A 23,600-nucleotide genomic window follows, 5' to 3' on the forward strand; every position below is an offset into this window, starting at 1 on the left:
TAGTTCTCCATCCCCTCACTCTCAATCTAAAGGTGTCCTCAGGTCTAAAATGAGTCTCTTGTAGACAGCAAATAGATGGGTCTTGTTTTTTTATCCATTCTGATACCCTGTGTCTTTTGGTTGGCGCATTTAATCCATTTACATTCAGTGTTATTATAGAAAGATATGGGTTTAGAGTCATTGTGATGTCTGTATGTTTTATGCTTGTAGTGATGTCTCTGGTACTTTGTCTCACAGGGTCCCCCTTAGGATCTCTTGGAGGGCTGGTTTAGTGGTGACAAATTCCTTCAGTTTTTGTTTGTTTGGGAAGACCTTTATCTCTCCTTCTATTCTAAATGACAGGCTTGCTGGATAAAGGATTCTCGGCTGCATATTTTTTCTGTCTAGCACACTGAAAATCTCGTGCCAACTCTTTCTGGCCTGCCAAGTTTCAAAAGAGAGATCAGTCACGAGTCTTATAGGTCTCCCTTTATATGTGAGGGCATGTTTACCCCTTGCTGCTTTCAGAATTTTCTCTTTATCCTTGTATTTTGCCAGTTTCACTATGATATGTCGTGCAGAAGATAGATTCAAGTTACGTCTGAAGGGAGTTCTCTGTGCCTCTTGGATTTCAATGCCTTTTTCCTTCCCCAGTTCAGGGAAGTTCTCAGCTATTATTTCTTCAAGTACCCCTTCAGCACCTTTCCCTCTCTCTTCCTCCTCTGGGATACCAATGATGCGTATATTATTTCTTTTTAGTGTATCATTTAGTTCTCTAATTTTCCCCTCATACTCCTGGATTTTTTTATCTCTCTTTTTCTCAGCTTCCTCTTTTTCCATAACTTTATCTTCTAGTTCACCTATTCTCTCCTCTGCCTCTTCAATCCGAGCTGTGGTGGGTTCCATTTTGTTATGCATTTCATTTAAAGCATTTTTCAGCTCCTCGTGACTGTTCCTTAGTCCCTTGATCTCTGTAGCAAGAGATTCTCTGCTGTCAGCTATACTGTTTTCAAGCCCAGCAATTAATTTTATGACTATTATTCTAAATTCACTTTCTGTTATATTATTTAAATCCTTTTTGATCAGCTCATTAGCTGTTGTTATTTCCTGGAGATTCTTCTGAGGGGAATTCTTCCGCTTGGTCATTTTGGATAGTCCCTGGCGTGGTGAGGACCTGCAGGGCACTTCCCCTGTGCTGCGGTGTATAACTGGAGTTGGTGGGCGGAGCCGCAGTCAGACCTGATGTCTGCCCCCAGCCCACCGCTGGGGCCACAGTCCGACTGGTGCGTGCCTTCTCTTCCCCTCTCCTAGGGGCGGGATTCACTGTGGGGTGGGGTGGCCTGTCTGGGCTACTTGCACACTGCCAGGCTTGTGATGCTGGGGATCTGGCGTCTTAGCTGGGGTGGGTAGGCAAGGTGCACAGGGGCAGGAGGGGCAGGCTTAGCTTGCTTCTCCTTAGGTGATCCACTTCAGGAGGGGCCCTGTGGCAGCAGGAGGGAGTCAGATCCGCTGCCGGAGCTTTGGCTCCGCAGAAGCGCAGAGTTGGGTGTTTGCGCGGAGCGAGCAAGTTCCCTGGCAGGAACTGGTTCTCTTTGGGATTTTGGCTGGGGGATGGGCGGGGAAGATGGCGCTGGCGAGCGCCTTTGTTCCCCACCAAACTGAGCTCTGTGGTCCGGGGGCTCAGCAGCTTTCCTTTCCTTTGTCCTCCAGCCTTCCAGCTTTCTGAGCAGAGCTGTTAACTTATGACCTCCCAGCCGCTAAGTCGCGCTTGCTGTCGGAACACAGTCCGTCAGGCCCCTCCGCTTTTTGCAAGCCAGACTTGGGGGCTCTGCTTGGCCGGTGAGCCGCCCCTCCGCCCCGGCTCCCTCCCGCCAGTCCGTGGAGCGCGCACCGCCTCGCCGCCCTTCCTACCCTCTTCCGTGGGCCTCTCGTCTGCTCTTGGCTCCGGCGACTCCGTTCTGCTAATCCTCTGGTGGTTTTCTGGGTTATTTAGGCAGGTGTAGGTGGAATCTAAGTGATCAGCAGGACGCGCGGTGAGCCCAACGTCCTCCTACGCCGCCATCTTCCCTCCCAGCTTGTCATTTTCTACAAAAAAAAAAAAAAAAAGCCAGCTAGGAGTTTGATAGGAATTACGTTGAATCTGTGTATCAATTTGGGAAGTATTGCCATCTTAAAAATATTAAGTCTTTGATCCATTACCATGGGATGTCTTTCTATTTATTTAGATATTTAATTATTTTCAAAAATGCTTTCTATTTTTCAGAATACAACTTTTGCACTTCCTTTGTTAAATATATTTCTAAGCATTTTATTCTTTTTAATGCTGTTTTGGATGAAATTATTTTCTTAAATTGGTCTTCAGATTATTTATTGCTAATGTATAGAAATATGAATGATTTTTAAATACTAATCTTTTATCCTGAAATCTTGCTGAAATTATTTATTAGTTCTAATAGTTCTTTAGAGGATTCCATAGGATATTCTATATACAAGATCATGTCATCTGCAAATAGAAGCACTCTTTTTTTTCTTACCTAAATGCCCTGGCTAGAACCTACAGTAGTAGTTGAACACAAGTGAGGAGAGTGCCTTCATGTCTTTTTAAAGACCATATTTATTTCCATGAAAAACAGAGAATAATTATTTCATTTAATGATAAACAGGGGCGCCTGGGTGGCGCAGTCGGTTAAGCGTCCGACTTCAGCCAGGTCACGATCTCGCGGTCCGTGAGTTCGAGTCCCGCGTCAGGCTCTGGGCTGATGGCTCGGAGCCTGGAGCCTGTTTCCGATTCTGTGTCTCCCTCTCTCTCTGCCCCTCCCCCGTTCATGCTCTGTCTCTCTCTGTCCCAAAAATAAATAAACGTTGAAAAAAAAATTTTTTTTTAAAAAAAATAATGATAAACAACATGTTTGCATATATTTTCATTGAAAGTTGCTTTTCAGTATGAATATTTCCTCCTCCGTTCATATGGAGTTAATGAGGGAAATATTTAGTCAAAGTGATTGAGATAAGAAGATACTTTACTTACATGCCTTAGTCTTAAAAAAGGGAGAGAGAGAGAACTACTATCCCAAATACTTATTTCAGCTTCTTTACATTATAATATTTTGTAATATCAGACTTCAAAACAGATCTTTGTCATCTTCATCGCACATCCTAAGAAGTTGATAAACGGAGTTGGACATCTGGAAATGGCACATATATAACAAAGTCACTTAGCTTTTCTTTTGCAAATGAGAATTATGAAAGGCCTTTTCCCTTGACACATGTGGCATGGCTACTGGTGATTGAAGAAACTACAAATGACTGTAATTATCATTGAATTCTATAAATCAGTTTAGCTATGAAACTAACTAGATGTGCCAGTTTACTTTTGGAATCTATTTCTTCACTATCCCAAATAAAATTTACTGTGAAATTGCATTTCTTCCCTATCAATCCATAAAGCATATATCATATTTGAAAAAGTACACCCATAATTTCCATTTTTACATGGAAATAGTGCATGTCGACTCATGTCTACACTTTCCCCTGACCACTTTAATTAACCATAGAATTATGTCCATTTCTTAAAGAATAATGACATGGAAATAAAAATGTTACATTTCAGCCATTTAGAGATATTGATTGCAATCTTAATTATTTCTCAAGCATTTTTTTTCTTTCTTTAGAAATTCCTTGCTAAAAGCTCAAATCAAAGTTTCTCATGCCATCAATAGAGAAATGGGAAGATAATTTTCAAGTAATTTTTGCATGGGCTTTGCACTTAGAATATACTTTGATTTCAAAATCTATATTTATAGTTTAAGCATTTCAGTATCAGGTCAAAATGGAATGGGCACCTTCTTTAGCCTTACTTTTCTGCTAGCATCTTTCCTAGTTCTGAAGACTCATAAAAAATTCCAAGACTTATATGTGCACACCAGTCAGGGAGCTAAGGAAAAGCAGAACAAAAAGGAGCTCACTGAGAGACTCTGGCAGTTTGACCCTTTGTAAAGTATTGTAGTTCAAGCCCACCCAATAAAGCTTCTATTGGAATTATGATTGCTACTTCAAAGCAAGAAGAAAACAGCAGAGCTGAAGATTCTTTAAAAAAATGTTTTTTAATGTAGCTCAAAATATATGCGAGAGAAGAAAATACAGAAGAAAACTCCACACATATATGGTACAACCATACAAATCTCATGACACCTGAATTCTAGTCATCCCTTCTATGAATGAGCCTAAATTGATTAAAAGAGCTTTAAAAGTACATGTATATCTTGTTCAATTTTTGAGATGTGATGAGGTTTTGTTTTATAAGGTAAGATTTTGTAAATAACTTTATAATTTGAGTCTAAGTAATATCATTAATGTAATTAAACATTTTAATCAATGTAAACATTCTACTTCTTTATCTGCTACTAAACTAAAAATATTTTTATTTCATAGGTTACTTTCAAAATATTATTTCAGTTTAACACATCTTATCTCATGGAAAATGTGACCATTCATTTAAGTGCAACAAGGTTGGTCGATATGTATGCATGACTGTATGTGTTATAAGTATATAATTTCTTCCATGTATTTAGAATATTTTGCTTTGTAGATTCACTGGAACTTACAACTTTTATGAGGATCAGTAAAAGTAGAAGGCAATGAACCCCTTTAGTTAACAAAAACATCCTTATGAATAATTAAAAATAAAGAAATTTTTATTTAATGGAACTAATACACCTAACTAGATTAAGCCATTGGTCTAGGAGCTGTAAAACATATTGTAATCATACATCACTTATATCTGCCAAACTTCATTTAAATTTATTTAGAAGTTTACAGGATTGCTAATTTAATTTTTACTGGCAGCCCATAGAGTCAACTGAATCGTTAGATGTCCTTAAAGGCTCTTTTTTTTTTTTAAGTTTATTTTATTTGTTTAGAGAGAGAGCACATGAATGGGGAAGGGGCAGAGAGAGAGGGAGAGAGAGAATCCCAAGCAGGCTCCATGCTGTCAGCTTGGAGCCCGACACAGGGCTTGATCCTACAAACCATCAGATCATGACCTGAACTGAAATCAAGAATCAGACGTTTAACTGACTGAATCAACCAGGCACACCTAGACTTAAAGTTTTATGATACCTTTTTGTAGTTTAATATATTTTATACAAAGAAGTCAGAGTTTCTGAAAGATATCATAGAATACCCAGACTAAAAATGAAAGGCTCATGAGGAAATTGAAATAGTGTCTTAACTTTCTTCTAAGTGTAATCATCCACTGGACCATAAACTTGAGATAAAGTTCTATATTTTGTTGCTTTACTCCCCAGTAACTAGCATGATCCCTCATACTGAATTAATATAGAGTGAATGAATAAGTGAGAAAATAATGTGTAAATGAATTCTGTATGCTCAGTTTAACTCAACAAATATTTATTTGACATCTATGGACAAGGTATTAAATTAGTCCACAATAGGGAATATAAAAATTAATATGGGCATGAACCTCCTCATAGGGTGAATATTACAGCAGGGCACTGAGACTAGTATATAAATTATTATAATATAGGGTAGAACAAGGAAAATTCATTCGAAAAATGTAAACCATGTATCAGAAATTTTAAACAGAGGTTGAAATTATATCTACTGGGCAGTGAGACCCCAAGAAAACTTTATCAAGACGATTGTAATTGAGAAAGACCTTAAAGGGTGGGTAGCAATTCACAGAGAGGTTGGTAAATAGAATTAGGTAGAGCATTTTAGACAAAATATAGAGCTTGAGCAAAAACTCAAAGATGAACTACTAGATCTATTGGTGGAATACTAGATAATCCATTGTAGCTCACATATAGAGAATACATAAAGGAGTAACAGAAGATAAACAGAAGGTATGCATTTTACCATGTTGTGGTAATGTGTGTTGAAATGTATTGAAATGTCAGGATGAGGCATTTTTTCTTAACTGAGCAAGTCCTAAGAAGCCAGAAAAGTTTTTGAGGGGTGAAGTCATATATACAGAGCTGTTTCTTAGGAAGATTAATTTAGCTACAGCAGGGAACAGGTGGGAGAAGAGGAGACCATCCATAGCAAAAGCCCAGTCACATAAATATCTATCACCCAAAGCAAGGTGCTGCCTTCACTGCCCTTTAGCTCGCACAAAGCCACTTAATACACTTGGGAATAGCAGAGCCATTAAAACGTCCTTGTTGTCCATTCTGTGGGACCAGATGCTAGGTGCTTGGTCACTCGGTGGAGGGGGTATGTGATAAAAATAATGAAATCTAACTCTCATTAGATATTTCTTACATCTAGGCACAATGTTAAGCACTTGGCACTTATTATAATCATTTATTTCTTGATAAATCCCTGTTTTATAGACTAAGAAACCTTGGCAAAGAAAGATTAAATAATTTTAAGAAACCTTGGCAAAGAGAGATTAAAGTGTGTTAATGTTCAAGAACAATCCCATGCACTCTGGCCCCAGAGCCGGTGTTGGTAACTGTTACATACCTCACATGTGTTTTTTTTTTTTAATACAGGGGAGTATGAGATACGCATATGTATGTATAAACATACATATGTGTTTACATAATACATAATTGAAATGACAACTTAAATCAAGGGAATAAATATATTCTGAACAAATAACATAAGCATCAAGCAATAAGCACAGAAAGACTATTAAAACAAGAAGATCAAAGATTTTATATTGACTCTCCACCATGTGACCCTAGTTGAGTCTTTTGGTGAGGTCCTTGTCTATAAAGAATAAATAAGAATCACTTGTATGATTTGTGTTAAAAACACAAATTCCTAGGCCCCGACTCAGATCTACTAAATCTGTATTTCAAGAAGAGAAACCCAATAATCTGTGTATTTAACAATTGACCCAAGGATATTTATCATAATCCTTCTAAAGAAGTTTGAGAAACCTTGGACTAAATTGGTGTAGTTTTCAACCCAAGCTGCAGCTCAGAATCAGCTTAGGAAATTTAATAATACCCACCCCCCTCCCCACCCTGGTTTAAAAATGACAACAACAGAAACAAGAATTCTATCCTTGGGGCGCCTGGGTGGCTCAGTCGGTTAAGCGTCCGACTTCGGCTCAGGTCATGATCTCACGGTCCATGAGTTCAAGCCCCACGTCGGGCTCTGTGCTGACAGATCAGAGCCTGGATCCTGCTTCAGATTCTGTGTCTCCTTCTCTCCTGACCCTCCCCCACTTGCACTCTGTCTCTTCCTGTCTCTAAAAAATGAATAAACATTAAGAAAATTTTTTTAAGAATTCTACCTGTTTATCCTTTTATTTAGTTGCCAAAATAAACTTCCCTTTCAAATGCTCAGAAATGTCTCTAAATAGTCAATGGTTTAATGATTTGTCCAAATGTGCTGTGTATTTCCTAGTGACAGTGAAGAGCCTCCTGAAGCCCTTTTTGATAATGAAGTTAATATCTCTATCCCAGTAAAATATGAAGTTGGACTTCAGTTTTACAGGTAGGAGGAAACTGCATTTTTATGTTGATGTCAGTCTACAAACCCAATGGTTCTCAAAGTGTGGTCTCTGGCCAAGGGCATCAGAAGCACCTGGAAACTTGTTAGAAAGGCAGATTCTTAGCCCCACCCCAATCCACTGAATCAGAAACTCTGGGGCCCAGAAATCTGTGTCAAACAAGCCCTCCGGGTAATTCTCCTGGACTCAAAAGTCAGAGGCCAAGCCTACTAGATAATTTTAAATGTGAGGTGCTAATGATCCTGGATTACATTAGCAGTCCAGTCTTCTGTCATAAATGCAAGCTGCAGATCTAGAAGTACGTCACAAATGGCACTGTTCTTAGAGGGCACCAGCATGTTTCTTGACCATCATTTCTCATTGTGAGGGATCTAGTCAGCCTGCCCATTCTGGACACACAAGATTAAATCATTTCTCATTGACAAGAGCTGTTTATTTCTTGCATTATTCTAAACTGTCCTTTCCCCTAAGAACTTCTGATCTATCCAAACACAAATCGTATTGGCAAAATTTCCCACTATAATTTCTCTTGCTTAAGCAAGACTCCAAGCTCCTGTTAAATAAATATGTGCAATGTATACAGAAAGTGTAAGTATATGATTCTTATACTTTCACAGTTTAGTGTGAAATTCTGATCATTTTATTAATTTATTTTCTATGGTACTTTGCTTTTTCTGATAACAAACAACAAAAATGTGAGGATTATAGGATATACACATAAATTTTGTGTATATTACTTAGCCTCCGAATTCTGTTTGCTGTTTTCTATCTTGCTGTTACCACTTCTCTTGGTACAATGATTTTCCAAGAATTTTTCATTTTATTAAAATAGAATTTTGGCAAATACCTATTTGTTTTATTATACTAAATTCCACCAAGTTCATCCAAAGAACATGGAGAATTTTATGGAAAAGATTGAATTTTTAAGTTTGGCAGTAATATAGGACTTTAATGTAAAAAGGTTAACAATTTTTTAAATCTATTTAAATGTCAGCACTATGAAAAATACCAACTTTTAGTCTCATTATTCACTAAATGTAAATGATATTAGTGAATTAGTGGAAACTTTATACTTGGTAACAATGAAACTTTCAGTTTAAAAACTGTATATAGTTTAGCATTTTAAGACCAAATAAACATTAGTGATTATTGAGTGAAATTATATAATCTTTCTCATCCTCCTCAAAGATTTAATTTTAGGTTTCAGAGTAGAAGAATTTGCCTCCAATTTGAAATTTCTACAAGTACTTTTTGTGGGATTACCTAGTATAAAGAAAAAGAATGAGGTCAAATAAAAGTTAAGCTTTGTTGTGTTTTGTTTTTCTTCTTTCAATTAATTCTCAGCTCTGCGAGTGAATACCATATTTCAATTGCGGCCAATGAGACAGTCCCTGAAGTTATTAATTCTACTGAGGACATTGGAAATGAAATTAATGTCTTCTACTTGGTAAGAAATTACCTCTAAATTAGTATAGTAAAGGAATAATTTGTAAGTTTATAAATTAAAGTATTAACAGACACATAGAAACCTGCTGATTCAACAGTTAATCCCTATATTCCAGAATATTTTTTTTATAATTTCACTATTTTGTAGTAATTTTATTTAAATAATTATTGATAATTATACTTTGAAGCAATTTTAAAAATCTAAATTTCTAATTTCCTCCTAAGACACAGTTAGATGACTTCCTAGAAAAAATAAACTTCTAAAACCAAAGAGATACTACCTATAAACCTGTAGACTTTATTTGCATTGCAAGTGTGAATGAAAAAAACACTTTAAAAAATAATTATGACTATTTCAGAAAATTGATTACTTCAGATGTCTTGGTAATATTTTCCTTTACTCAACAAATAAATATGTATCTCCTTCAGCTCATTGCTACCTTTCATATGTTCCTTGTACCACATCCTTAAGTGATGTTTTCTGTTACATTTATTTTTCTCTTTGAATTCATCATAATGAACTTTCCTAACCACTATAGCAAACAATTATGGAATTGAGCCAGACTTGCATTTTAGGTAATGCCTACTTACAGACACAGACTCAAGTATGTTATTCAAGTAAAAGAGGGTCCAATTCAAATGATGAATTTAAATATATATTCAGAAGTATGAATAATGCAATGTTATTATAGGTGAAAATGGTCTCAATCTCTTTCCAGTGAGAAAGGAAGTTCCCTTACAAAGTGAAATAATTGTATACTCTCAAGATGCGTTCCATTGTTTTTATCTGTGCTCCTTGCTGAAATTCCTATGACAAGCCATACTCTAGAAATTAGCATGAATGCCAGTTACTTCATTACTGAGATAAATCTTTGAAATTTAGGCTGCCAAGTTCTTCTAACTCCATTTGCTATTCCCAGATTAAAGAATTCAGCAAAACACAAGGAAGGAGAGAAAAAAGAGAGAAATTTTTAATATTATAGATCTTCATATGTTGTTACTTATTAGGGACCAAACTTGAAACATGTACTCTCAAACTATTGTAAATAATGTTGATAGAAATAACATTGTTAAGAATATCCTTGAGCATAATCTTTTGTATGTCTGATTATTTTTTCTGGAATAAAATCTAAAATTGGAGTAATGGAATAAAAAATAATGTGAACATTTTCTTAGGTGAGAGCCAGTGAATTTACTGCTAGAAATTTACTATAGGAAATTATTGGTGGTAGAAAGATTTATTCTCAGAGACATTCTTTTTTTTTTTTAGTTTATTTATTTATTTTTAAGTAATGTCTACACCCAACATGGGGCTCAAGCTCACAACCCCAAGATCAAGAGTCACATGCTCTTCTGACTGAACCAGCCAAGCACCCCTGGGAGATACTCTTATCAGTGTCATTTGTAGTAGTTTAAAAATTGAAACCTGGGCACAATCTAAAAGCTTAACCACATGAAATTGCTTAAATAAATTATCATATAGTTATTCAATGGAGAGACAGCTATTAATAATAGTTCAGAGGGCCAATTTAATTTAATTTAATTTTTTTATTTTAGAGAGAGAGAGCATATAAGCAGGGGAGAGAGGCAGAGAGAGAGAGAGAGAGAGAATGTTAAGAAGGCTCCACACCTAACACATGGTGCCATCCCAGGACCCTGGAATCATGAACTGAGTGAAATCAGGAGTTGGATGCTCCATCAACTGAGCCACCCAGATGCCCCACAGAGGGCATATTTTAGGTTAAAGAAATCTTGATTCTGCTATCTATAAGCTCTGTGATCATGGAAGTTCTTTATTCTCATTCTAACCTTGTTTCCTCATAGGTAAAATAGGGGTAATAAGAGAATCTACCTCATAGGGCTGTTAAAGGGTTAAAGGCAATAATGCAAGCAGTGCCCGGAATATAAGTAAATGTTTAACATAAATAAATATTGATACTGTGATTGTTATTAAGCAGCTAATAAAAGTCATATTCTTAAATGTTCTTTAAGTTTATAGGAAAATACCATGACAATACATTTTATAAGTGAGATGCCAAATTTTATATTTTATATGATACAAATTTTATAATATATGCATAAATGTAAATGATAGGTAAATTGTACACTAAAATGTCACCAGTGTAGTACAACTGTAGGAAACTTCTGTTTATTTTCAATATTTTCCAATATTTCTGTAAAGAACTTTGTTTTTAATCAGAGAAAATGAATGTTAATTACAAATTACATGATTTTTTTTTACATTTTGGAAGAAAACAGATGGAATTAGACTGGGAGGCCATGGCAGGGAAGTTCAGGGCATATTACAATAAGAAGGCAAGTGTCAAAGAGCATGGTTAAGAAGCCAGGCACTGCTGGTCAGGAATTTCTAGAATTCCAAGATTAAGGGATGCATTTAGATTTGGCAACCACAGGGAATTGTTTCAGATCTGTGTAGCTCTCAGTCCAGAAGTTTCAGTTAGGTAGATCAGTTGGATTTCCTGGCATCCGTAGATTAAGAAGTTTCCTACTCCCCTAAGGATTTGGCCCAGGAAGGCTGTGAAGAAGGCATAGATCCTGGAAATTATGCTTGAGTGGAAGAAGAGAGGGCTATAGAACCTGGTTGCTCCAATTCGATTGCAGCTCTTCTACCTGTGAGGACTTTTGAACAGTAAATTCAGGTTCCTGCTGAACCTCATCCTGTCCAACTTTGAGCATCCCTCTCTATGGGCTACACTCACCTTTGGTGGCATGCTGTGATAGTAAGTTTGAATTTCAGCTTAATGGATAAAAATAGATGGGCATTGAGAGGAGAGGCAATGTGACTCTCATCCAACCAGATTATCGATTGTTATTGACCCAGTAGCCATAGCTGGGGATACAGTTATTCAAGGAAGCAGGTGCATATCTGGTTTGCCTGTGCAGTGGTGACAGATCCCATGTTGCTGGGCTGAGGGACGATTTGTGGTCTTAGGAAATTATGGCAAGCACATTGAAGCAAACAAAATATGGTCTCTTGTTCTGAGTCGATCGAGTAAATAAATGTTCTCCTTCCTTCCCACCTCCAAAAGACTAACTAGTATGTCCAAAAAGATGATAAGCATGGTAAATTGACAAAAAAAAATTAATTCTGAATTTCCTTAATCCCAGTCCTATTTTGGGAGTGGGAGCAGGAGCATGAAGGAACAATATATATTTGTAGCTGATACATATGGCCACTATTGAACATCCCTATTTTTTGCTTAGTTATTTCAGTCCTCTGTCCAGTGCCATCAACTGTCTGAATTCACTTTTGGGTTCAAAATATTTCACAATTTAATTCATCAATTGAGAACAGGCATTCTGCATAATACAGAAAGGGTGCTATTGGAAGAGGAAGAGAGGATTACCTTTCTATTTTTTTTTCCTGTAGATTAGAAAAAGTGGACATTTTCCGATGCCAGAACTTAAGCTGTCAATTTCATTTCCCAACTTGACATCAGACGGTTATCCTGTGCTATACCCAAGTGGATGGTCATCTTCTAATGTAAGTCATGTGTGCCTTGGAATTACATCATTATTGTTATCCTTTTCAGTATGTATTTAAAGCCTTTTTTTTTGCGTGCCATTTCTGATAAAGAATTTACCAAAGTAACATGGAGAAGCAGTTAGAAAATTTTAAATAATAATAATGATTTCCACTGACTACTTAGTGGGTATGTTAGTTTCCTACAACTGCTGTGGTAACAAATTACCCCAATTGGGTGGCTAGAAACAACAGAAATTTATTTTCGCACAGTTCTGGAGGCCAGTGTCTAAAATCAAGGTGTCAACAATGTTCGTTCCCCCTGGAGGCTCAGAGGGAGAATCTGTTCCGTGCCTCTCTCCCAGCTTCTGGTGGCTGCTGTCACCACTGAGCGTGCATTAGCTGGTGGTGGCATAAGTGCAATCCCTGCCTCTGTCCTCACATGCCTGTCTTCCTCGTGTTCCTGTGCTTTCACCTCTTCTGTCTCTCATTACACACTCATCAGTGGACTTAGAGCCCATCCTAAATCCAGAATGACCTCATCTGGAGATCTTTAATTACATCTGCAAGGACCCTGTTTCCAAACAAGGTCACATTCACAGGTTCCAGGTGCTAGGACTTGGGCATATGTTTTTGAAATCATATCCACCAGAGTAGATTTTAGATAACTACTTGTTGACTTGTGCCTTAAAATGTGTGTTATATTGTTATAGCTTTAATTTGTTTGAGGTGATCAAACAGCTTTGTAAGAAGACTTCTTGATTGCTCCTAAGAACACACACAGCTGCACATAAAACAGCACAGTACTATTTACTCACTTATCCCAAACAGTAGCAATATCACACCCACTTTGTACCCATAGCTTTGAATGAGTCAATGCGGTAAATTGTTATGGTTCAGTCTCTAAGACATAGAAAATTGTAATAAATATTCAAGTAATGCATGCATATTTTCAACATTTGACAATCTGTCTTCTTTTCAGAGATTTAAGTTAAATTGTTCTCAGAAATCAAAAAATAGCAATAGTGATAGTTGGATTATAATATTTAAATGCTTTCCTATAAGCAAGGAAAAATTAAAGCTCTACCATTTCTCTCTAATCCCAAAAAAGAAGATTTGTGAGCATGTGGAAAAATTAAAATTGTACCTTTCCTATTACTTATGAACCTTTATCCTTCCTACCTTTTATCAAGGATGTAGAGAGTCTTGATGAGCAAGAGCTTTATTAGAGCAAGTCTAGAAAACCAATCCAAGCACTAGCTGTCTTGTAAACCTGCCATTTTAACCTTTATAGGTTACTTACATCTTCCTCCCACATAGACCAAGTGTCTTGTTCTTGGTGTTTAGAGACTCACAAAATATTATTGGATGGATACATAAATACAGACAAAAGTTCCTCTCTTTTTTGTTTGTTTCACAAACCATCATATGAGCCATCATATTGAATAACAAATGCTAACCCCTTTTTTTTTCAGTAGAGTTTTTAAGTTCTTTTCTCCCTTTGTATTATGGGAATATACAAACTAATGTTTGATGAAAACAATAATTTTTTAAAAATTTTTTCTAATGTGTATTTATTTTTGAGAGAGAGAGAGAGAGAGAGAGAGAGAGAGAGAGAGAGAGAGAGAGAAACAGAGCAGAAAGACAGGGAAACAGAATCTGAAGCAGGCTCCAGGCTCCGAGCTGTCAGCACGGAGCCCGACACAGGGCTTGAACCCACAAACCACAAGATCATGACCTGAGCTAGGCAAGGAAGTCAGACACCCAACCGACTGAGCCACCCATGAAAAAAATAATTTAATGAGTGTATGAATTATGCAATAGTGCTTTCTACTAACATCTTTCTGTTTCCAAAACAACCTCAGTTATATCTATCAAAATTCAAAAGTAGCATGCTAGCGTAATTATTATCTGGGAGTGGGTGTATATGGCTGCTACAGAATAGCTTCTTCCATATTGCACATTTACGAAGATGCATCTTTCATCTCTGACAATGGCTGTCATTCACAGATTCTTCACGTTATTGTACTAAGTCATTTTTCCCTCTGACATCTGGCATTGTCTGATAAAAGAAATACTTTCATTTCTTAGAATGCAAACTGCAGACCCAGTAGCCTTCAGGACCCGCTTGGTATCAACTCTGGGAAGCAAATGATTATATCAAAATCTGAAGATCTCAAACGAGGCACAATTCTGGTAAATTCAGATAACAAGACAAGTGCTACTTTTATCTCATGCTTTTTAAGTGAACAAATTCAATATCAATCTAAAAATTACTATCTTTTAGAATATTTTAATATGTTATCTTTTTACTAAATGGTAAAGATACTAATATATACCTCTGGACATTTAAACAGGACTGCAGCACATGTAAATTTGCTACAATCACGTGTAATTTGATTCCTTCTGACATGAGCCAAGTGAATGTTTCACTTATCTTATGGAAACCAACTTTTATAAAAGTAAGTGATTGCATTGTTCTCTGCCATTATTGAATTATTTTAACAAATATTTGTTCGTTACTTAGTATGTGCAAAGAAGAGTGCTTCTGTAGAAAGAACGAGAAATATTTTTTAAAATGTGGTCCAAGCTCCAGCTCTATTGAACCAACGATTTGGGTCTCATTTTTCCTTGTCTGTTAGCAACTAAGTTATCTCAAAGTACCCTTTCAGATATATACTCTTTTATCAGTCTCTCTTATTATTTTTTTTTTTGCACATCTAGAAATAAATACCTATGCAGTATTAAAGTTTGAATTTATCTTCCTACTTTAGAACTCAGTTAAGGGACAAGGAATTATAGAGGGACAATCCTTGACACCATTAACAACAAATAGATCTAACATGTATTATGGATTCATTGTATTAGATCAGACTTTACATATATATATACAAACACACACATGCATACACATTTATATGTGCTGTGTATATATACTTACATATATATATTTATTTTTATATTATATATATTTTATATGTATTGATACATTTATGTAATTTATGTATATATTATATTTATATAATATGACATATATAAATATAAATATATTTATATTTAGGACATTTTTTAGCTCCTAGTAGTCAAATCTGTCTGGCAACAAACTACTTTAAAACTTAATCCATTGTGTTTTGTGTGATTTGTGTCTCTATTACAAGTGGTGAATTATATACAATTTCCATTTTTAGGTTTGACCATATTAAGTTGCTATTTTGTAAATCACAAACTATTGGGTATTGGCAATTTCACATTTAATCCTAAAAAGCTTCTGTATAAACTTCGTTACCAGAGCATAGCTGTTTCATACCTAGCTAGCTACATGAAAGTGGGGCGTGGCTTGAGATTTGGTTTTGCTAAGGATAAATCTGAAGAAAATGATTTTGAAAATTTTTCATTCTATAACAAGGATCTAAGTGACAGTTCGAGTGCAGAGAGGAGGGGAGGGTGATCATTTGAAACCACCATTCCCATCTGGATGTTAACAAAACCAGTGGTTTTAGTCTCTCAGGAAAATCTCAGTTTTAAAAATCGCACTAGCTCAAGCATGACTAGCTGTCACTGTGATTAGCATAATATATTGAAAATAAATCCTGTTTGCTTTTCAGGCACGTTTTTCGAGCTTAAATCTTACTGTAAGGGCAGACCTTCAGAGTGAAAATACATTACTGATTTTAAGTACTGGCAATCAAAAAAGAGAGGTAAGTACAACTCTAAGTTTTGAAAGCCTTATACATTTCACTCTGGATTTTGTGACACAACGTTTTATAATTGCTTATAGTCCCTAAAACAGTGACTAGCTAGTCACTGAGTAACAGACACTTTTTGCTTCAAATTATACTTAATTAGCTTCAAGTGTGATTTCAGTCTTCTTTGTAAGAAACTGGGAAAAAGCCATGATATTTACAATTAACATGCCACGTTTGACTTTACTGCTTGTAAGTAACTATCACAATAAATTGATGTTTTTACTTTCACCTTGATAACAAATGATGCATTTGTAATTTACCTCCTTAAAAACCAACATTATAAAATGCAATTGACATTTGAAGAGCAAACTTGAAAAATGCTTTACAGAAAGTAATGGTACACTGTACAGAAATAAATGTAAATTTTTAAAGGTTTTCTTCATTTAGTCATTGGGAAATCTGAAGCAAAAATGAGATATTATTCCCTCATACAAATTCACACTTTAGTCATTGGTAAAAATAAAATGGTTTGAGTTTTTTCCTACTGTATTATTATAAATAAGGCCAGAGTACTAATTATAGATGTGGATATATAAGCATGATTTCTCCTCTTCTCATGGGAGAGTTTAAATATCCCATGTGGATAGTGTGAGTCATAACATTTTATTTAAGAGCTACCTAACATTCAGATGTTGCTTAAAAATTTCTTATTTCAGGGGCGCCTGGGTGGCTCAGTCAATTAAGAGTCCAACTCTTGGTTTCAACTCAGGTCATAATCTCATGGTGGATTGTGGGATCGAGCCCCACATCAGGCTCCACACTGAATATGGAACCTGCTTGGGATTCTCTCTCTCCCTCTCTCTCTCTCTGCTCCTCTTCTGCTCACACTCTGTCTGGCTGTCTGTCTCTCTCTCTCTCTCTCTCTCTCTCTGTCTCTCAAAAATAAATAAATAAACATTTTTTAAAAATTATTATTTCAAATTAATACGTATTTCAAATAATTCCAATGAACTCTGGTAAGTATTCACCTTTAAAGAATATATGCATATAATGTATACAACATATACATATAATGTTTACTTATGTTATTAAAGAGCACTGACAAGGGCATCTGGGTGGCTCTGTTGGTTAAGCATCCCACTTCGGCTCAGGTCATGATGTCGCGGTTCACAAGTTCAAGCCTTGCATCGGGCTCTGCACTGACGGCTCAGAGCCTGGAGCCTACTTAGGACTCTGTGTCTCCCTCTCTCTCTCTGCCCCTCCCCAGCTCGCTCTCTTTCTCTCTCTCTCTCTCTCTCTCTCTCTCTCTCTCTCTCTCAAAAAAAAAAATGAATAAACATAAAAAGTTGTTTAAAAAATAAAATAAAATAAAATAAAGAGCACTGATAAATGCAAAGTTGCTCCACATTCAGAGAAGCCAAAATATTACCAGTCAGCACCAAGCCCCCAAAATGAGTATATATTATATTGGAAAAGAGTACATTTGATTCCTAGATATAGTTTGTTAAAATTTTATAATTAGTTTTATTTCCCCTAAGTGTTAGTTTAAAATTCCCTATGAAGCTTTTTATTCAATAGCTCATCCTAAAGGAAAACTATACCTGCATTGTTAAATTACAAAATGATCATTTTGTAATTGTGTGATCTTAGTCACCGATCCCATCCAGATTTAAGTTTCTGTATTTGTAAGTTGAGGGAATTGTTTTAGATGTTTTTAAAATCTGTCTTAAACCGTCTTACTCTGTACATATGTATACTCTTGCAGGATCTGTATTCCCAAGGTGTCAGCAGGGACCCACAGGGAGCAATCTGAGGAGTTTACATCAGTCTCTAAAATATGTAAATATCGCCCCTGTTAGTTTCCTCCTTTTACCTCCAGTCTTCCCTCTAGCTTAAGGAACTGAGACATTCCCTGTGACAAGCAAATACAGAAACTTGAGCTACTATTAGTTATTGACACCTACTCTGAATTAGTTTTTTTCTCAGAAGCCTAGGGATGAGACACAGGGCAGACAAGTTTCATAGCGGTTTGACTGCCACATTGAGTAGCTGGAACACTAAAAGCTGTTTCTTCAAAGTTTTCTTTCAATTAAGGCCTGATTTATCTTGGGACACCTGAGTGGTTCAGTCTGTTAAACTTCCCATTTTGGTTCAGGTCATGATCTCACAGTTTGAGTTCGAGCCCTGCATTGGGCTCTCTGCTGACAGCTCGGAGCCTGGAACCTGCTTCATATTCTGTGCCTTCTTGTCTCTTTACCCCTCCCCCACTCAAGCTCTGTCTCTCTTTCTCTCTCTCTCTTTTTCTCTCTCAATAACAAACATAAAAAAAAATGAAAAAGAACTGATTTATAGATACTGACTAAAGATAAGTACTGGAAGAGACAGTGTGGTATAATAAAATGTAAATGAAGGTGAATATATGTGCAAAAATTAATTTGTACACTTGAGATTTATGCATTTTGCTATATAAAAGTTATATATAAATTTGTAGACAAAAAAAATCACATTAGAATTAAAATTAGAAGAAGACCTACTCAGGATTTTATGTCAACCTGTGGTGACATTTCAGCCTAAATTTTTACGACTGTGACTATGCACTAAAGTCGATCAATGAATCAATGAATCAATAATACTTATTGTTCTCACTGAGTTAAATTCACCTCTGCTCCTGAACATTCTGATTCATAGGCAATTTACTCTGTATATATAAATTTCTAAAGCATGATATTATAAATATTTTTGGTAACAATAAATTTGACACGGTTAGAGGTGTTGAATAGAGGAAGGGCATTTCTAAATGTAAACTCAATGTTTTTTCTGTATGTAGTAATCAGATTGAGTACATTGTTTGGTATAAAATTATACCCTGTAAGAACTCAATGTACCAGGAGTTATAATAGGTGTTTATTGATGTTAACAGTCTTGTTTAATGATTTTCAGTTTGCTATTCAAATATCCAAAGATGGACTACCAGGCAGGGTGCCATTATGGGTCATCCTGTTGAGTGCCTTTGCTGGATTGTTGCTGTTAATGCTGCTCATATTAGCACTGTGGAAGGTAAGCACCGAAGTTCCTTTGATTTCCTATTTCAACTACCAACAGCAAATTGGTGAAATGAATTATGATTTATCCGTGCTGTGCAATACAATATTAGACAGCTATTAAAAATACTGAGGGACATCTGGGTGGCTCAGTCGTCTGAGTGTCCAACTTTTGGTTTTGGCTCAGTTCATAATCCCAGGGTCATGGGATAGAGCCCTGCGTTGGGCTCCATGTGGAACATGGAGCCTGTTTAAGATTCTCTCTCTCTTCCTCTGCCTCTCTCCCTCACTAGTACTGTCTCTCTCTCTCTAAAGTAAAAAGGAAATAAACATATTGAAATGATGGGACCAAAACAAATTTTTTAAAAATGTATATCTCAAACACTATGCACAACTTAATTTCAGTTTTGTAAAAGAAAAAAAAATCCAAAAATCATGATGGATCTCTCTAGAGGTTGGGCTTATAAGGGAACTTTATATGTCTATAATATTGGGAATTGTAAATGTTTATAAGGAAAGAAGAATGAAACCTCTCTTTTATTAAAAAAAAGAAAAGAAAAGAATGAATTCCTCTATAAGTTTAAGAATATATAAGCAATAGAATAGTTAGGATGAGCATTATCCTAATCACATACCTCTATGCATTTTAAAAACTAAGATTTCTTTAATATATAAAGAAATATACCACATTTTATGCAATAGTTGTGTGCCTGAGTAAGAGATGAGAAATTTATTAATTAGTTGATGGAAAGAGAAAGATTACTGTTTCACTGACTCCTATTTCATATCCTCTTGTGAAACTATTTCTGTTGGATAAATCTGCATATTTACATAGATGTTTGCTTATACTGAGGTATGTGAGATTTTTCAAACTCTTAGCTGCATCATTTTAAAATTAAGCAGAACTGAGGGGTGCCTGGGTGGCTCAGTTGGTTAAGCATCTGACTTCGGCTCAGGTCATGATCTCATGGTTCGTGGGTTGGAGCCTCGCATCAGGCTCTCTGCTGTCAGCACAGAGCCTGCTTTGGATTCTCTGTCTCTGTCTCTGTCTCTCTCTACCCCTCCCCTGTGTGTGCTCTGTCTCTCTCAAAAGAAATAAATAAAATTTTAAAAAGTTAAATAAAATAAAATAAAATTAAGCAGAACTTAGATGACAGCATTTGCACCAAATTTAATAGAGAATAAAATCCCATAGAAAAGTTGAATTTAATGTTCTTCCAATTAAACATCAAATTGGTATTTATTCTAACATAGTATCACCCTATATTTTATCAAATTGTTTTATTAAATAGCTAAACTCTGTTAAAAATGCAGGATATGGCTATATTTCCTTTTTCTAATACCTGAGCAGTAGAATTCTCTTTTAATCAAACAGTTCAAATAATAAATTTCTGTCCTATCAAATTTCCAGCTGTTCCTATCCTTTTGACTCTCTTAAAATAAATAACTTCCTCTTTTGGGGGGTGGTTTACACTGAGAGGGGATGACAAACAAAACCATGTTAGAGATGTAGACCAGTAGCATTTCCAGCAAAGTCTCTAAGACAGGATTAATTCCTTGCTTTCTCAAACCTCCAGCTCTTAGGCGTTACCAGTGCTGTGTCTGTAATACCTGGCTTTGCCACACTGTGGTACCCAAGACCTGGCTTAGTGGTGCTGAGGTTGTGCTTGAAACCTAGAATGTGGTTTCTTCATTTACATGCACCTCTGTTACAGAGAGTGTTTTATTGTTGATTTCTTCCAGTGTGATCTATTCTGAGCACTGCACTTGCCCATATAGACTTAGGACCTGGCTGACAAAGAGAAAAGGAAAGCCAGAGCTGATATTTGGATAGGTTTTCTCCGGTGACATGTCTGCTTAAAACAAATAAGTTTTATCCACTTATTTGGTTTTTTGGCCACCAATCTGAAAAAGCATAAAAGTAAAAATAAACACATCCTTCCATACAGTCAGCGTTTTTTTGATACATCTTCTGGCTTCTTAGATCGTTTTAGGCCCAGGAAGGAAGGTAATTTAGCAACCTTTGGACTGCTGTAATCAGTAGGTACATTTAGTTCAACCAGTTCAGTGGGAGATGCCTCAATCAGAACCGTGACTCCACAGAAACAAAGGAATTAGGACTTCCTGAGAGCTTTCTGCGTGCCAGGAACTGTTTTCAGCTTTTCCACTGTAATATTAACATCAACCCTTGAGAAAGACACTACTGTGAACCTCATTTTCTTAATGAGAAATTTGAGGCATACATATGTTCCCGAGGCCACGTGGTTTATCAGGTTCAGAGTAAGGACCTCAACCCAGACCATTTCACTTCATTGCCAACACTATGAACCCCTTGCTCTATGTTCTCTCTGTCTTTTGTTCACTCTGTTGTCCTTACAACCTTTTCAACTGAGTACTTTTGACTACATTTTATACTTGATAACATTAAAGCAAAGAGAGGTTAAGCAAATCTCCCAAGATTATCAGCTACTAAGGGACTGGACTCAAGCAATGATCTTTCAGCAACACCCATCCTTTTTCCAATACATCCCACTGCTGCAGGCTATGAGGCAGGGCTCTTCATTCTGGAGCTCCAGGAATTGGGTTTTGTTCAAGAGGGTCATGAACTCTCTGAAATGTATAAAAATATTTTGTTTTAGAATGAGAGTCTCTAGTTGGATTCAGTCTTTCAGCAGATCCATTATGCTAAAAAGATTAATCGCCCCTCCTCCTGTTTTAAAGCCATTTTGAACATCCCTGAAGCATGTATTTGGTCTATAGTAGACTCAGAAAAGCTACTGTTATTCCCAGGGATCTTTTTATACTAATTATACCTTGAGCAGAAACCCCAGGACTGTCCCTTCTTTCTCCTCCTTCCAAATCTGAGCACTCTAGAAGTTCATGGGAACTTCCTGGCTCCATATAGGAGACAGGCCAAAGATTCTTACTGGAGCTGTGAATCTATTTCAAAAGGCACAGTCTTTATATAATTTATCCTTATAGTACACATGGCAGAAATAGAAATTTGACAAAATCTTAGTAAACAGCTTAAGACATGTAATATTGAAGAGAGAAGGCTTTTAGGGGGCACAGATCTAAATAGACTGAGAAACATGTCCTGGAATATAGTACCACATGTTGAGGGGGAAACTCAGTCAGGCCAATATAACCAATAGAATGGAATGAGACTCAGCCCACAGAGGAACCCTAAGAAAGAAGAACATCTCTCTCTTAGCTTGATTTCATAGCAATGCCTGAGGTTCCATCACTGATGATTTATTTACAAGTCCTAAAGCTTTGTTCCTCATCCAATATTCCTATCTTTGGTGGATGTGGATAGGGAATAGCACTACAATTTTTTAGTTTTTGGTATATTAGTATCAATTTATCCATTCAACATTTATTGCATATTATAGCCAATAAGCACATACTTTCTACCGGGTACTATTTACTTTGACCCTTTGCCATAGGGTTTTGAACTAGGGAAGCATAAATAAGATCTAGCACTTACTGATAAGTAAATACGAAAAGACAAAGAAGGAAAGTGAAAGTTGTAAGTCTGGACACTGAAAACAAACTTAACTTGTTTTTAACCTTGGCTAGTATTAGCCTTCACTGGTTTGAAGCTATGTTCTATATTCACCTACTCTCCACTCCTATGACCCAACTTCCACTATAAGGACCCAACTTAATAGAATTTGTTGGGTGGAAAAGTTCAGATAACACAATTAAGTTTTAAAACAGAGCATTTAGTGTGTGAAAGCAAAGGAAAGTTGGAAAGATGCAAAAAGACTTAAGAGGGAAAGGACAGGAGATAAAGAGCAGGGTAGAGCAGGAGAGAGAAAAGTCTTACAATTCACCACCTATTTCTGTGAAAGCCTCATCTGATTAATTTTTGACTTAGGACATGCGGGCACAAGTTAAGGGGCCTGATGGTTTGTGAATCCAGTACTTTTTTTGTTGGCTCAAAGAAAAAACCTGAGACATATAGAACTGTCATTAGAAGAGGGACAGATTCATTGGTTTTTTCTCGTGCTTATTTGTTCTGTTGTCTTTGCCTCATCTACCACTAGATGCCTCAACTAGATTCTGGCATGATGGAAAACATAAAAAAGTTAACTTCTCTCACTTAAAAATGCATACTTTTGACCATTTATGCCTTGTAAGCCCTCAGTTATTCAATAATTATTTTTGAATCTATCATTCCCTTGCAAATTTACCATAGCTTCCTGATTAAAATAATATGAGCGTATCACACTTTCAAAGAACTAACTTGTTGTCTGCTTGAACTGTTATAATCTACTCTGAAATTTACAAAAAAATAGAAAGACCCTTAATTTCCTTTTTAAAAAAAGTGTTTTATTTACTCTTGAGAGAGAGAGAGACAGAGCATGAGCAGGGGAGAAGCAGAGCGAGAGAGGGACACAGAATCCAAAGCAGGCTCCAGGCTCTGAGCCGTCAGCACAGAGCCCGATTCGGGGCTCGAACCCACAGACCAT

At 36.4% G+C, this 23,600-nt stretch overlaps 1 protein-coding gene across 1 annotated transcript in view; it reads left to right on the forward strand.

Moving 5' to 3' along the window:
* ITGA1 (integrin subunit alpha 1) overlaps positions 1 to 23,600 on the forward strand; it is a 169,103-nt gene that overhangs the window by 141,034 nt on the left and 4,469 nt on the right. The window contains exons 21-28 of the mRNA XM_040496802.1: positions 4,411 to 4,487; positions 7,360 to 7,449; positions 8,810 to 8,912; positions 12,303 to 12,416; positions 14,487 to 14,591; positions 14,753 to 14,857; positions 16,001 to 16,093; positions 19,022 to 19,138. Coding sequence (XP_040352736.1) covers positions 4,411 to 4,487; positions 7,360 to 7,449; positions 8,810 to 8,912; positions 12,303 to 12,416; positions 14,487 to 14,591; positions 14,753 to 14,857; positions 16,001 to 16,093; positions 19,022 to 19,138 — 804 coding nt within the window. The remainder of the gene's footprint in view (positions 1 to 4,410; positions 4,488 to 7,359; positions 7,450 to 8,809; positions 8,913 to 12,302; positions 12,417 to 14,486; positions 14,592 to 14,752; positions 14,858 to 16,000; positions 16,094 to 19,021; positions 19,139 to 23,600) is intronic.

This window comes from Herpailurus yagouaroundi, unplaced genomic scaffold (genome assembly GCF_014898765.1).
Source record: "Herpailurus yagouaroundi ecotype Mexico unplaced genomic scaffold, PumYag 29, whole genome shotgun sequence".
Taxonomy (NCBI): domain Eukaryota; kingdom Metazoa; phylum Chordata; class Mammalia; order Carnivora; family Felidae; genus Herpailurus; species Herpailurus yagouaroundi.